This window comes from Nerophis ophidion, linkage group LG16, assembly GCF_033978795.1.
Source record: "Nerophis ophidion isolate RoL-2023_Sa linkage group LG16, RoL_Noph_v1.0, whole genome shotgun sequence".
NCBI lineage: Eukaryota > Metazoa > Chordata > Actinopteri > Syngnathiformes > Syngnathidae > Nerophis > Nerophis ophidion.
Window position 1 is genome coordinate 12,670,152 of NC_084626.1, and position 17,281 is coordinate 12,687,432.

The following is a 17,281-nucleotide window of genomic DNA, read 5'->3' on the forward strand; positions in this document are numbered from 1 at the left end:
CTGTGTGTTCTTTGTCTAAAACGGCTAGCAGCAGACAGCCTGAGACCCAACAAAGCAAAGAGACAACTCGAGACCACACATGATGTCCAATAAATTGTTTTGTTGGGGCGATGGGGGTAGGTGGGCCTTGAGTCTAAAGTGGTGATGACAGAAAAAAAAAAAGTTTGAGAAGCCCTGACCTAATTGTACGGATCTCACTTTAAACGGCAAACCGATCATTTAAATGTTTTCACTTTGAATATGAAACGAGGAGTAAAATGTACAATATTCTCAATTATTTCACAAGGACATGTTTTAAGGATATTGTACAGTATAATTAAATCTAAAATGAATGTGATCACTTTCAGGATCATTTTATTTTTAGCCAGTAAACAACTGTTATGTACTTTTGAATCGGGTTTTCCCCTTTAAATAACAAAAATTATAGAATTTTACAATATTCATTATTATTAAATATTAAATGTGCCAACTAGTTTTACGGCATACATCATTCCCCCTTTACCCATTTGTTAAAAAGACGAAAGTTGATGCGAACGCCTACGTGCTGTCAGAAAACTAAAAGAAGAATGCCTTTGTGCAATTACTGCTATCCTGGCACAAGTTATAAAACAAACAAAGTTACCAAAAATTTTTTCTGAGGAGACAAAGCGAAAAAGAAAGAAAAATAATAAATCAATCAATAAAATGCATCAGTCAAATAGTACAGGCAACTTCGTTAACATGGAGCCACAGACAATTTCATTCAAAAAGTCCCAATTGCTAACATAAAGATACAACATCAAATAAAGGCAAAGAAGGCCTAGTAGGTAATTACAACAAGAGACAAAGTATTAAAAATGTCGGTCCAATAACTGCACAGGGATGGGCAGAGCCAAAACATGTGTAGCAAGTAAGCTGGAGACTGTTGACACTGAAATAAGGCTATATGTGGCACAGATACAAGATTTATAAACTCTACTTAAAGCCCCACTTAAGAATTTTCAGTTTTGGTTTATATTGGCCGCACCAGTGAACCAAAGCGATGGCGTTTTCCCAAAAGGAAAACCACATTTACCATGAGGACTAGCGCATATAGCGTCCAACTGACACGATAATGCCACAATGATTCTGTATTACTGAACTTTCCACAGTTTTCTACCACTTATTCCCTTTTGGGGACGTGGGGGTCGCTGGCGCCTATCTCAGCTACAATCGGGTGGAAGGAGGTGTACACCCTGGACAAGTCGCCCCCTCATTGCAGGGTCAACATAGATAGACGGACAACATTCACACCAACCTACATATTTTACTCAAACCTTATATTTGCAGTTTGAAGTCACTGCATTGTTTTTTTCCTTGTACAGTTCTTTTGAGTTTGTTGCGTGGTTGGTCAGTGTGGAACTGCGAAGTATCGCGCTGGTGGGTATTTATTGCTACCACACAAATTTCCAGTAGCTAAAATTTGTATTATTATTCTGATTTGAGCATTGAAAGTCACTTACTAGTTTAGCAGGAACAGATCCAAAGCAGCATTGGTCTAAAATCTCTTGACTTTTGACCTCACGCAAGTTAGTGAAAGTCGTGCCATTGTTGATCCTTGATTGTCCCTCCCTTTTTTTTTTTTTTGAAAACCCGATTCAAAAGTACATAACAGTTGTTTACTGGCTAAAAATAAAATGATCCTGAAAGTGATCACATTCATTTTAGATTTAATTATACTGTACAATATCCTTAAAACATGTCCTTGTGAAATAATTGATAATATTGTACATTTTACTCCTCGTTTCATATTCAAAGTGAAAACATTTAAATGATCGGTTTGCCGTTTAAAGTGAGATCCGTACAATTAGGTCAGGGCTTCTCAAACTTTTTTTTTTTCTGTCATCACCACTTTAGACTCAAGGCCCACCTACCCCCATCGCCCCAACAAAACAATTTATTGGACATCATGTGTGGTCTCGAGTTGTCTCTTTGCTTTGTTGGGTCTCAGGCTGTCTGCTGCTAGCCGTTTTAGACAAAGAACACACAGGGGTCTCTCCTCTGCCCCCACCTCCGCTGCCGTGAATCCAAGAGCAAGATACCCTTCGCCATATTTTCTTTTAGGTTGACTTTTTGGTTGATTAGACCCGTCATATTTTTGTTTCTCCGCAGACCTTTGAGGTGCGAGTTGCAAATGTATCCATTTTGTGTAATTGTGGTTCGCACATTAGCCTGCTACCCATCCGCGCGAAAGTTTGTTCCTCTTAGCCCTGCCTGCAAAAGTTACTGTTGCTATGTCTGTCAAACTTTCGCTCCTGCCGAGAAATTTAAAGCCTACAGGAAAAATAAGTAATTTACATTTATTTATACGGCGGATTTCACAGACAGAATCACAAAGTGATTTACAGTGTGTATAGAAAATGAAAGCATAGTAAAAAAAAAATCAAAAATAAAAAATTTCCTCCCTTTCCTCGAGCCCCCACCTGTCATGTCTCTATTCCCCACACTTTGAGAAATGCTGAATTAGGTCAACATTTTTCGACCCGTATGTACGGTCACCGTGTGCTCGGAGAAGAGGTAGGATTAAATATAAGTTTTACTTCTTAATATTCCTTTTCAGATTTGTTGAAAGGTGCAAATGGAACCATGTGATGTTACTTGACGTAAACATGTCTGTAACAAATACATCAAAACCATAGCCGCGTGTGTAATGACTAACATTTACATAACATTTTGTAGATGGCATTGCATGTCTTGACTTGTTCTATTCTGTCTTTTGAACGTACAAGTCAATGTCTTGTTTTTAGTGTGAGGTTTAACTGTTGTGTTTATTTTGTGTCATTGTGAAGTTTTTTGTACCTGAAAATCAGATATCCCGGCCCCCCAGACACATTTTTTCCTCTATATCTGCTCCCCAGGTCAAAATAATTGCCGAGTGTGACCGTGTGTGACCGTGTGTCTTGGCTACCACTCTTTACCGCATCTCTCCATGAACCCCGAAAAAACATCCGACCAGGAGCGTTGGGCTGCAGTGCATTGTGGGTAGGCGAGTCTTGTACATGATCATGTTCTGTCGGTTCATTTGCAAAATAAACCAGAGAGCACAACTCAGCTTTGATACAAAATGAAAGTAAAAATAAGACTGAGAAGATCAAAATAATTGTCAAAGCAGCATCAAAGTTGTTGAAAGAACTATCTTGGTACCGGGTGCAAGCCGTACTACGGAGAGTAGACGTGACGGAGTCATGTCACCACATTCCAACACCCTGTTAATTGTCCGGTGGAATGCCAGAAGTTTGATAGCAACCGAACATGAATTAAAGGGATATATTAAAAATATGAAAACTAAACCACGTATAATTTGTATTCAAGAAACAGGGCTGAAGCCAAAATTAAACTTTATAATAAAAGGATATATAACGATTCGTAAAGATAGGAATGAAGGGTAAAGAGGATGATGTGCCACATTTATCAAAGAAGATGTAGTCACGGGTAAAGAAACAGCAGAACCTTTAGCAAAAACATTTGTTAAAGTTCACAGTAATGATAATTTGAGAAATGTGGAAAAACAAAAGAGAGAAAAAACAATGAGTTTAAATATTGGGGAAATGATGGAAGACAACGTTAATAGCTTTACCAACACTATGGATATGACATTTTCTTTGAATGAAATGGTTCGAATTTTGAAAAAGGTTAAAAATACGTCACCGGGGAAAGACCTAGCGGGTTATCAAATGATCAAAAACTTAGGTGGCATCGTCAAAGAAGTGGTCTTGAAATGATATGACAGGATATATGAAGAAGGAGAATGACCGGCAGAGGGGAAAATTAGCAGTAACAATTCCAATATGCAAGTCAGGGTAAGACCCGGAAGAGGCAGGAAATTATAAATTTGGGGAAAAGTAATGGAAAAAAAAAAAAGATTAATGAAAGACTAGTATATTATTTAGAGTCAAAAGAAATAATCAAAAAACTAACAAAGTGGTAAATAATGTTCAAGACTGGGGAACGGCTTGAGGTTTAAGATTCTCTGTTGGAAAGACAAAAGTCATACATTTTACAAAGACAAAAGTACCAAACAAGCTCCAAATAAAATCTCTAAGGTGAAAATATAGAAGAGGTACAAGTATTTAAATATTTAGGAATATGGTTTGATAAAAATATGAACTAGTCAACCCACATCAGCAAAATAGATTTGATTAGATTAGATTAGATAGTACTTTATTTATTCCTTCAGGAGTGTTCCTTCCGGAAAATAAAAAAATAGGGGAAAAAGTAAAAAGGTGTTAAATATAATGAGGTCTTTGAGGGGTAATGATTGGGGGGCTGATAGGTTAACGTTGAAAACAATACATGTATATATTTATAACTTTAATTCCATCTGTTATTGATTACGGATGCATTATTTACCAATCTGCTTCAAAAACATGACTTGGGAAAATAGACCGGATCCAGTCACAGGCTTTAAGGTTATGTTGTGGAGCTACTACATCGACCCTAGTGCCAGTATTACAAGTAAAAATGAACGAAAAACCTTTGGACAAGAGGAGAGATCAACTCTCAGCAGTTTATCGGGCAACTTTAAAAGGATCCAAGCAAGGATATCCGACTTGTCCAGTGCTACCAATCTGCCAAGAAAAAGAGAAAACAAAAAAGAATAGTTTTGGGTGGATTATAGGAGACATATGTAATAAAGTTAAAATTGACAATATTAAAGTTAGTCCTACAGTACCAATGCCTGCAATACCACCGTGGATGTTTGATAACCCAAAAGAAAACATGCAATTACTAAAGAATAGAAATTTAAATAGTTACCGGATAGAAAAATGGATTGAGATATGATATATACGGATGCATCAAAAACTATATAAAAAAAAATAAAGGTAAGAGCTGTAGCAGTTATCCCACAAGGAAACATAGTATTAAATAAAATAATCAGTGATAAACTATCTGTTTTTACGGGGGAATTGGTAGCAATTTATATGGCAGTTAACTGGATAGAGGAAAACAAAGCAAGGAAAGTAGTTGTGTGCTCGCAGTCCAACAGTGCATTGATGAGCATAAAAAAACATAGCATCAGAAACAAGACAAGATTTAGTTTATGAAATAGTTCAGGTAATCTATAGAATAAATAAAGCGGGAGGTGTGGTAACATTTCTTTGGGTTCCTTGGAAGATATTGTAGGATGGAATTCACAACACATAGGATATAAAGCATTATACACGTATTTAAAAAACATTGGGTTAAATAAAAGAATATAGAGTAGGGATCCATCTTGATCCACACTCCATTTCAACCAGAAGGTTGCTTGGCGGAAACAACCGCCCACCTCCGGAATCAGTCCCCGCCCATTCCCCTTAGGCGCGAAATTCATTTGAGCGAAAGACATTGGAATGAGAGGAGCTCTTTAAAGCTCCTGAGAATCTTAAAAAAGCTTACAGAAAACGAGAAAAACTTACAGCGGGTGCCTGTCGGACATTCACCGTCGTTTTCGATGATTTCCCCTCGGAGCAAGGATTCGATGTCTGGAGTCTTTGGCACAATCAAGCCTTCTCCTCTGCCTGGAACGGCCGTTGACGGACACGCCAGCTTTAAGGGGGACCAGCGAGCCGGAGATGTAAGTAAATATATGTATATATGTATCGTATACCGCATGTTTTTTTTCTTGTAAAATGAGAATCATTTGACTCACCAGACTGCGATTGTGTTAAAACGATCGCGTTAGGATCTTACGGCAAATCCTCTATAAAACAAAATAATGAATACACACAATATTAAATAATTCGAAGGTTTAAACACACCTCGATAATCATCTTCCAACTTTGTAAGACTGTTTAAGCAAAGTTCATCGTCTTTCACTTCGTCGTCATCGGCTGGTAAAAAAAAAGTATTACAACGTCGTACAAGTGCAATGCTTTTAACGTTTAAATGCTTAAATGGAGTTAAACCAATGTCTAATAACATGGTAAAGCAGAGGTAATGGTGTGTGTGTGTGTGTGTGTGTGTGTGTGTGTGTGTGCGTGTGTGTGTGTATGTGTGTGTGTGTGCGTGCGTGCGTGCGTGCGTGTCCTGTTGTTTCAGACGATCGTAAACATTTAAACTGTCAAATGGGTGGCCAGTTGCTATTCATACGACATTCTCAAGCTCCCATAAAAACTGAACCCTCCTTTGTACCCCAAACTGACCTGTTGTTTCAGACGACCGTAAAGACCAGTTGCTACGTGACACTGTGTTCTGCGATAGTTTTTTCCATCTGTTTAAATATGTTTTCGTGAGGTATGGAAGTTGTTTCAGTGCGTACGAATGTGTGTGTGTGTGTGTGTGTGTGTGTGTGTGTGTGTGTGCGTGTGTGTGTGCGTGTGTGCGTGTGTGCGTGTGTGTGTGTGTGTGTGTGTGTGTGTGTGCGTGTGTGTGTGTGTGTGTGAAGTGTGTGTGTGTGTGTGTGCGTGTGTGTGCGTGTGTGTGCGTGTCCACCAAAAACTTCCCAATCCACGGTAGATAACGATGAAAATATCGAGAAAGGGCTTCCGTCTCTTCTTTCTTTTAGCTGAAATAAGCAGATATCACCCATTTCGTATCTGAATACAAATCCAAAAGATCCCTCCCCTTCCAAGTCCCATTTCTCACGCAAAGACTCGGTCGGCGGCATCTGAATACGATTTAGAAACACTCGACTTTTTTGCGGAGCGTCAATGTAAGTTTTATTATTTTTATAAATCGACACAGGCGTTTCACTAATCATGACCGAATCGAACAAAGTCTTTACGCTAACGTATAAAGCTCCAAATAATGACTAAGCCTTACACCGCCCTTTTGTACCCCTCCTCTACGTGTGTGTGTGTGTGTGTGTGTGTGTGTGTGTGTGTGTGTGTGTGTGTGTGTGTGTGTGTGTGTGTGTGTGTGTGTGTGCGTGTGTGTGCGTGTCCACATCTCCACACGTAACATTCCCAGCCATCAATACATCGAAATCTGGAAGTTGTTTCAAACGATCGTAAACATTTAAACTATCAAATATATGGTCACATGCTGCTCAGATGACATTGCTTTCTTAAAAAAACTGATCCCTCCTCTGTTCCCTGTCAGGTCTTAACTCCACCCTCTTCCTGGTTTAACCACTCCCACCGCAGGTCTTAACTCTGCCCTTTTTCTGTTTAAAACTCCACCCTCTTCCTGGTTTAACCACTCCCACCGCAGGTCTTAACTCCACCCTCTTCCGGGTAAGCCACACCCACTTGACCTTGACATTTGAACCTGACCTTTGACTTTGACCTTTGACTTTTGACCTTTAACCTTGACCCCCTCATAAATCATTAACCTTTGAACTTGACCCCTCATAAATCATTGACCTTTGACCTTGAGGGTCATAAATCATTGATTTATGGGGGGTCATAAATCACTTTTGACTAAAGGTAGGGACTTAACTTCTCTTACATCCTGTCACACAAACATCTCCTTTAATAAGACCCTTTCATACTTATGGGAGAAATGGTCGTCAGTGCTGTTTTTGTGTTTGGGATATTAAAGATTCTTTAGTAAGCCAATCAAAGTTCACACTTGGGATGGAAGATATGGCTTAAAATCTATATTGCGATATATGTTGCAGCCTCCTGCTATTAAGATATGTATCACAATAATTAATTTGGGTTGTAAATGATTATAGAACAGCCGCTCTGCATGCAATAGCGTAGAGCTGGGCGATGTTGGCTTTTATTAATATCGCAATATTTTTATGCCATATTGGGATATACGATATATATTACGATATTTTGCCTTGGCCTTGAATGAACATTTGATGCATATAATCACAGCAGTATTATGATTTTATGTGTCTGTATTAAAACATTCTTCTTCATACTGCATTAATATATGCTACTTTTAAACTTTCATGCAGAGAGGGAACTCACAACTAAGTCAATTGGCCCAAACCGTATTTATTAAATACTCTTCATTCTCTCACGGGCGACTTTTTAAATGAAAGAAGAAATTAATAGTGTTGCTACCTTTTTGTAGTAACAATTCTGCTGCATACTTTGCATATTGCTGTTGTCTGCTGAATATCTTCCCACTTGAAGCCAAACCACCGCCAGATGATGAATCCCCTGCTCTTTATTTTGGGCATTTATTGTTTTTCCTCCATTTGTGATCAGTTTCGCACCTTCTCTCTCTTGTATTGTCACAAACCCTGCTCCGCTCTGCTTGCACGACCTGCCTTAGCTAACGTTAGTCATGCTGCTACCTCTCTGGTCGGCGAGAGCGTATGAAGCCAGACGCGCGACAGTGTGTGACGTATGTTAGAAGGCGGGCTTGTTTTACGTCTCTGTGAGAAGGAGAGACGAGAAGGAGTGAGAAACGCCAGTAATGTAATGCCCGCAGCTAAAAGCAACTGTGTGAGTACATATAATCGAATATTACGATATAGTAATTTTCTATATCGCACAGAGACAAACCTGCGATATATCGTTTATATCGATATATCGCCCAGCCCTACAATAGCGTTATTGTCTTAAATATTATTAATCTACTTTCTAATTTACGGATAGTAATAATATCTGGTTATTTTCAGTTGTAACATGTCTATATCCACAATTCTGTTAAAATGTAATAATCATTTATTATCTTGTTATTTGGATACTTTTCAGTTTACATTAGTTTTGGACGGTACTACAAATTTAAATATCGATCTAATACCAAGAAGTTACAGCAGCAGAATTGGTCATATCAATGTATATAACGATACTTCCAATTTTCAGTTTTGATACTTTATATTTTCACGACCATTGAATTATTACATTTTTAAAAACAATTACAATCAGACAAAAACACGTGATGGTGGTGTAACAATATCATTTAAATACTTACTGTAAATTATTTCCTTTTTCCTTTTTTAGGGATGTAACAAGAAGTGGTAATAATGACAACTGCGATTAATATTACTGTTCTCATCTCAAAATAAAATGTTGGAAAAACCGGAATTGATAATTGCACTTTCGGTGGGGGTAAATCGGTCTAAGTCTGGGCCAAGGGGAAAAAAGAACTCATAGCCATAGCACACAAACATCCAACATCAAAGAACACAAAGGACATTAAATACATTAAAAGAGAAGAGCTGATGCAACCAGCCACTTCTACATACAGCTATGAATACAAAGTAAAAGAAACATACACTGTGGTGGCCTCTGCGGTGTTCCATGCCATCGTCTGCTGGGGTGGAGGGAGTATGGCCAGAGACAGGAGCAGACTCAACAAAGCAACCAAGTCAAGATGGCGGCGCCCTGACAGGCTGCAGCTTGCAGACGTTTATGGTAGAAATAGAACATTTGGTAAAAATACCGGACAATTCTGAAAATTTCATGGCTCCAGTGCCATCTCCCTGAGCACCGGCTCCCCCCAGGGCTGCGTCCTGAGTCCACTACTAACCACATTGTGAAGTATGTGGACGACACAACAGTGGTGGGCTTCATCCGTGACAACAATGACATGGACTACAGGGAGGAGGTGAAACATCTGGTTGACTGGTGCAGAACAAACAACCTGGTCCTGAATGTCAACAAGACCAAGTAGATCCTCGATGACTTCAGGAAGCACCATTCCAGCCACGCTCCACTCTACATCAACGGCACAGTGGTGGAGATGGTAAGCAACACCAAGTTCCTGGGGGTGCAGATAACTGACAATATAACCTGGTCCCTACACACCAGAGCTCTTGTAAAAAGAGCTCAGCAGCGCATGCACTTTTTGCGTCGGATGAATAGAACACAACTCCCTACCCCCATTCTCACCACATACTACAGAGGCACTATAGAGAGCCTGCTGACCAACACCATCTCTGTCTGGACTGGAGCCTGCAATGCCTCAGACAGGAAGTCTCTCCAGAGAGTGGTGAGGACAGCGGAAAAGATCATCAGGACTCATCTTCCTCCTATCCAGGAGATCGCAAAAAGCCGCTGCCTGACCAGGGCTCAGAACATCTGCAAAGACTCCTCCCACCCTCACCAAGGACTGTGTTCACTGCTGGACTCTAGAAAGAGGTTCCGCAGCCTCAGAAGCAGAACCTCCAGGTTCTGTAACAGCTTCTTCCCTCAGGCCGTAAGCCTCTTAAACGCATTATAATTAAATTATCCCCTGAACTCCCCCCAAAATGGATTAACTCGCTGGAATAAAAAAGACAATATAACATACATCCATAAACGTGGACACATGTAAAAAAGTGCAATATATTTATCTGCACAGTAATCTATTTATTTATTTATTTATATATATTTATATATTTTTATTTGTTATATACTGTATATATTTATATATTATTTATATATATTTATTTAATTATATATGCCCCTTATTGCTTGTTTTATTCTGCACTACCATGAGCTTATGCAGCAAAATTTCGTTCTTATCTGTGCTGTAAAGTTCAAATTTGAATGACAATAAAAAGGAAGTCTAAGTCTAAGAGAGCCGACTCCACTCTCGGCCGCGCACTAACTCGGCCAGTGTCCAGTCCGCACTGATGAGCGAGGATGCGTCTAAAGAAACTGAGGTGTCCGATACTTGCTTTACACACTGATGTCGCTTTTTGATGCAGTACCGCTTGAGGGATCGAAGGTCCGTACTATCATCGCTTACGTGCAGTGATTTCTCCATTGCGTTTAGGTCGCCTTTGTGTATTGTCGCTGTCAGATTTGCAGGACTCTGCAAGAATGTGTCAACAACAATCACAATATGGCGATAGTAATAAAAGCTCTATCGCCGGCCAAATGTATATATAATTATTGTAATATCTTCTATCTTATATACAAACCCAGTTTCCATATGAGTTGGGAAATTGTGTTAGATGTAAACATAAACGGAATACAATGACTTGCAAATCCTCTTCAACCCATATTCAATTGAATGCACTACAAAGACAAGATATTTAATGTTAAAACTCATAAACTTTTTTTTTTTTTTGCAAATAGTAATTAACTTAGAATTTAATGGCTGCAACACATGCCAAAGTAGTTGGGAAAGGACGTGTTTACCACTGTGTTACATCACCTTTTCCTTTAACAACACTCAATAAACGTTTGGGAACTGAGGAAACTAATGGTTGAAGCTTTGAAAGTGGAATTCTTTCCCATTCTTGTTTTATGTATAGCTTCAGTGGTTCAACAGTCCGGGGTCTCCGCTGTCGTATTTTACGCTTCATAATGCGCCATACATTTTCGATGGGAGACAGGTCTGGACTGCAGGCGGGCCAGGAAAGTACCCACACTCTTTTACTACGAAGCTATGCTGTTGTAACACGTGGCTTGGCATTTTGTTGCTGAAATAAGCAGGGGCGTCCATGATAGCGTTGCTTGGATGACAACATACATGTATGTTGTTCCAAAACCTGTATGGATCTTTCAGCATTAATAGTGCCTTCACAGATGTGTAAGTTACCCATGCCTTGGGCACTAATACACCCGCATACCATCACAGATGCTGGCTTTTGAAATTAGCGCCTATAACAATCAGAATAGTTATTTTACTCTTTGTTCTGGAGGACACCACGTCTTCTGTTTCCAAATATAATTTGAAATGTGGACTCGGGCCCAGCCAAGCCGGCGGCGTTTCTGGGTGTTGTTGTTAAATGTGTTTGGCTTTGCATAGTAGAGTTTTTAACTTGCACTTACAGATGTAGCGACCAACTGTATTTACTGAAAGTGGTTTTATGAAGTGTTCCTGAGCCCATGTGGTGATATCCTTTACATACTGATGTCCGTTTTTGATGCAGTACCGCCTGAGGGATCAAAGGTCCGTAATATCATCGCTTACGTGCAGTGATTTCTCCAGATTCTCTGAACCTTTTGATGATTTTACGGACCGTAGATTGTAAAATCCCTAAATTCCTTGCAATAGCTTGTTGAGAAATGTTCTAAAACTTTTCGACAATTTGCTTACAAAGTGGTGACCCTCACCCCATTCTTGTTTGTGAAATACTTAGCATTCCATGGAAGCTGCTTTTATACCCAATCAGAGCACCCAACTGTTCCCTATTAGCCTGCACACCTGTGGGATGTTCCATGTAAGTGTTTGATGAGCATTCCTCAACTTTATCAGTATTTATTGCCACCTTTCCCAACTTCTTTGTCGCGTGTTGCTGGCATCAAATTCTAAAGTTAATGATTATTTGCAAAAAAAAAAAGTTTATCAGTTTGAACATCAAATGCGTTCTTTGTAGCATATTCAACTGAAAATGGGTTGAAAATGATTTGCAAATCATTGTATTCTGTTTATATTTACATCTAACACAATTTCCCAACACATATGGAAATGGGGTTTGTATAATTTATTATATCTTCTGTATCGCACAACACTAGTTGATGCTGCAGGAGAGGCCATACGTTTGCTTGAAGGTTTTTCTGGACTATCCCTAATTTTTATGATGTATCTCCTTCAGGCTTTTGGGCAAGTGCACTCCGCCCACAGGAAGGTGGCAGCAGATGGAGAGAGCAGGGAAGAGTCATTGATCTTGGAGTCGGCTAGCAAGGAGGCTCAGTACCAGCAGAAGATCCTGGAGCAGCAGAATGAGCTACGACATGCCAAAGCAACGATCGCCAGTGCACAGGCTGAGAACGAGCGCCTGTCAAACATCGCGCTGGAAACAAGAGAGGTGACATTATTAATAACACTCACCGGCTTTTCTTAATGTGGTCAAAATTCCAAATTGTACCACATCTGGGGCTTAGATCCAAAAAATAAGGCTCATGTTTTTATAAGGTATTTCTATTCTTTGTTTCTCGGCTGTGAAGACTTCAGAGCAGGCGGAGCTGCAGCGCAGTCAGCTGCGAGATGACATCAGGGAATATAAGGTGCGGGAGTCGCGGCTCCTGCAGGACTACAGCGAGCTGGAAGAGGAGAACATCTCTCTGCAGAAGCAAGTGTCTGTGCTGAGACAGAACCAGGTGAGCATGGACTGTTGATGTCAAAAATGCACTTTCATTTTGTGTTTAAGCAAATAACAGTTTTCTTTTCAAATGCCATTCTTCTTATTTATACCCTTTCAGGTGGAATTTGAAGGCCTCAAGCATGAGATCCAACGTCTCGAAGAGGACTCGCAGTGCGTACACGGCCAGATGGAGGACGCCATGCGACTGAGGGAGATCGCCGAGCGTCAGCTGACTGAGGCTTTGGAGACGATCAAAACGGAGCGTGAGCAGAAGGCCACACTGCGCAAGGAACTCTCGCACTACGTGACCATCGGGGGCTCCGTGTACAACGGCTCTTTCAACGTGTCCTTCGACAACCTCAAACTCCATGATGACGCCTCCGCCATCTCTGAGCTGGACCACGACGAGCTGATCCGTGGCTTCGAGAACGGCCTGATCAACAACGACTCCAAGCCCGCTCCCAGCCTGGTGGACGACCTCCTGAGCGAGCTCAACATTTCGGAGATCCAGAAACTCAAACAGCAGCTTGCGCAGGTAGGAGAGCCTTTAAATATGCTTTGATCCTGCTGTCCCAAGAAATACAAATGACATAAAGTTATTCAGGATCCCTTATTTCTAAAGAAGTCTGAGAGGTCCCACAATACTATATTAGCTACTGATTCATGAGTTTAGACCATTTGGAAGTGCCTTTACCGCTTTTACCTAAAACGCTCTTTTTTTGTACTTTACCCACATTCTACATACACACTGGAACTCTGCACTCTCCCACATCTTTAAAAGGTGGCAGCAATCCAGGCTGCATTTTAAGCTATGTAGTGAAGCCTGCTATTTTAATGTATTTATTCATTTATTTATTTTAATAGAGTGCACTTTAGCTCCATTTTACATATACACTGTAACTCTGCACACGTCCAACATAACACATGTCATAAATCAGGGGTCCTTACCTTTTTGACCCCGGGGCCCAGGTTTTCACTACAGAGGGACTTTGGACTCACTCAAGTATTAATACTGAATTAGTAATCTCACGCTTGATCCACATCATATTCAGTGATTATATCTAGGATACTTGCAGTTTAACAGGTAAACAGCCTTGTTAAATGATATGAAATCATGTGTCAATCACAAAGATTATTACCGGTATTTCATTTAACACATAACCTAGGGTTGGCGGATTATGGCAAACATTATAGTCAAAATTATTTTGATTGATATTGAAATGAAAATTGGCCCTGTGATGAGGTGGCGACTTGTCCAGGGTGTACACCGCCTTCCGCCCGATTGTAGCTGAAATAAGCACCAGCGCCCCCCCGCTACCCCAAAGGGAATAAGCGGTAGAAAATGGATGGATGGATGGATGGATGGATGGATGGATGGATGGATGGGTGGATGGATGATATTGAAATCACGATTAATAACATGAGTATTTATTGTACCACCAAAACATCAATTTTTTAAAATAATTTTAAAGAGTAACTGGATATAATAAGTTACAAAAACAAGTTAAAAAAATTGTTACAAAAATAATTTGAATAACAATAGCATTAAAAACATTTAATTATTTTTTGCATTAATACTTTTAAATGTGGAGGGTTTCTATTGTGAGAAGCCAAAATCAAAATTGTGATTACATTTTGAGGAATTGTGCAGCCCTAACATAAACCTTAGGCTTAGGTCAGGGTGATTAGAAAAGTATAAGTAGGGCTGGGCGATATTGGCTTTTATTAATATTGCGATATTTTTTATGCCATATTGGGATATACGATATATATTACGATATTTGGCCTTGGCCTTGAATGAACACTTGATGCATATAATCACAGCAGTATGATGCTATGTGTCTACATTAAAACATTATTCTTCATACTGCATTAATATATGCTGATTTTAAACTTTTATGCAGAGAGGGAAATCACAACTAAGTCAATTGACCAAAACTGTATTTATTAAATACTCTTCATTCTCTCACGGGTGACTTTTTAAATGAAAGAACAAATTAATAGTGTTGCTACCTTTTTGTAGTAACAATTCTGCTGCATACTTTGCATATTGCTGTTGTCTGCTGAATATATTCCCACTTGAAGCCAAACCACCGCCAGATGATGAATCCCCTGCTCTTAATTTTGGGCATTTATTGTTCTTCCTCCATTTGTGATCAGTTTCGCACCTTCTCTCTCTTCTATTGTCACAAACTGTGCTCGGCTCGACCTGCCTCAGCTAACGTTAGCCATGCTGCTACCTCTCTGCTCGGTGAGAGTGTATGACGCTTAACGCGCGACAGTATGTGACGTATGTAAGAAGGCGGGCTTGTTTTCCGTCTCTGTGAGAATGAGAGACGAGGAGGAGTGAGAAACGCCAGTAATATAATGCCCGCAGCTAAAAGCAACTGTGTGAGAACATATAATGGAATATTACGATATAGTCATTTTCTATATCGCACAGAGACAAACCTGCGATATATCGTTTATATGTATATATCGCCCAGCCCTAAGTATAAGTACTAACCCAATATACTGCATAAGAAAGCACTCAGAAATAACTGATGAAAAATAAATGTATAAACAGTCGAACCTCTATTTGCAAACTTTATTGACTCCTGAACAGGGGTGTCAAACTCAAGAACAGGGTTGTCAAACTCATTTTAGCTCAGGGTCCGCATGAAAGAAAATCTATTAACCATGTGCAGCTGAAATAGGCTTCCGCGACCCTATAAAGGACAAGCGGTAGTAAATGGATGGATGGGCTGATTCAGTTTTACATTTCTTGTAATGTCACTAAATAAGCGTTTAACACTTGCAACTTTAAAAACACAGTGCATTTATAATAAGAAACAGTTAAATTAATTCTCACGTTGACGAAATTAATGGAAATGTCTGCAAAACTGGAACATAAGTGCCCTAAAATAAAGGAGCTGGATAGATGTCGGTGAGGTGGCTCGCTGCAGTCAGCCCAACTTTAGAACGGTATACATAACTTTATTTACAATAAATAAATTGATTATCGATTATTGGTGTTTACGAATCGATTTTATGATCGTCCATATCCGTATTTCAATGCATTTTTAAATCGATTATTTCCCCCACTTGTAGTAAACATGGTAGATTTTTGCTTAAAATAAAAAAAAGAACAAACAACAAATGAAGAAACACACAATTTTACAATGGTGTTCAGGGTCCACATTGCGCCTACACAGAACTCTAACTACTTCAAAGATGATGGACTTAAGTCTTCGCATCTTACTGTTTTGTTATTTTATGTGTTGAGTGCATAATTGACAATGAAAGAAGGTATTGTGCATTCCTACTGCATCAGTCTGCCACTATCTGCTGCCAGCCACATCAGAAGCAACTGATTGCTTGCACTTGTGCTGATTTCTTTAAACAGTGTCACATGTGACAGGGATTACACTTGAATTGCTCTTGTGACATCAATTGGATTCATCTATAACAGCAGTTTCTTTCAATAAAAAATGCAGTTAATTTTTATTCTTGGCAAATTCATCTCATGGGCCATGGGCCGTATCAAACCTGTTCAGGACCGCGGGCCGTATGTTTGACACACCTGTTCTAGAACGTGGTTCGTAAACCAAAACGTTTGTATAGTGAAGCGCCGTTTTCCATAAGAAACAATGTAAACCTGAATATTTGGTCCCAGCCTTGACAAAAGTCCATATTTTAGTAAACAAAAATACACACTTTAATATTTATACAGCATATATACACTTTATACTGTCTTCAAACAAACATAACGGGAAAATGGATCAACGATCTCTTTACATCACAACAGCAGCAGTAAGCTGCACTGTCAACGTGCGCACACACACAAAAGTCCCACTCTGGTGCTCTCAAAAACATTAACAACCATGTTGCTACAGTAAGAAAAAAAAGTCAAATCATTTATGACCTTTTGTTAGCAAATATTCGTGGCATGCAAGCGGGAAGAGGAGATGAATCATCATTATGACTGCAAAGAAAAAGCGAGGTAGAGAAAGGAAGGGCAGGGGGAGAAAGTTTTTTCCTGACCAGACTGGCCTTCACTTGGTCCTCGCTGCACCAGGAATATATCCAGGGTGCCTTATATTGACGGCTCTTTAAAATTTGTTGTGACACATGATGTTGTCGTTATTGGCCTTAATCCTGGCAAAAAGTAATTTTTAGTCTACAGAGAATCCCTCCTTCTTTCTTGGATGGTTTGGTTTGTTGGCCTTTTGACCCATTTTCCATCCATCCATCCATTGAGTTAGCAAAATAGAAAAAACTTGGGGAATGGAAAAAAAAGAAACACTGAGAAATGACACGTCTCTTTTTCTGTGCAGCAAGTGACGTGCGCTCTGCCTCAGGCAACAATTCTGCGCCTTGCTTTTTGTTTACCATGAATTGATTAACACGCACCCAGACTTAAACAAGTTGAAAAAC

General features: G+C 39.6%; 1 protein-coding gene across 1 annotated transcript in view; it reads left to right on the forward strand.

Moving 5' to 3' along the window:
- Nucleotides 1-17,281, forward strand: part of bicd2 (bicaudal D homolog 2 (Drosophila)) — a 49,282-nt gene that overhangs the window by 12,555 nt on the left and 19,446 nt on the right. The window contains exons 2-4 of the mRNA XM_061874290.1: nt 12,377-12,589; nt 12,729-12,881; nt 12,984-13,400. Coding sequence (XP_061730274.1) covers nt 12,377-12,589; nt 12,729-12,881; nt 12,984-13,400 — 783 coding nt within the window. The remainder of the gene's footprint in view (nt 1-12,376; nt 12,590-12,728; nt 12,882-12,983; nt 13,401-17,281) is intronic.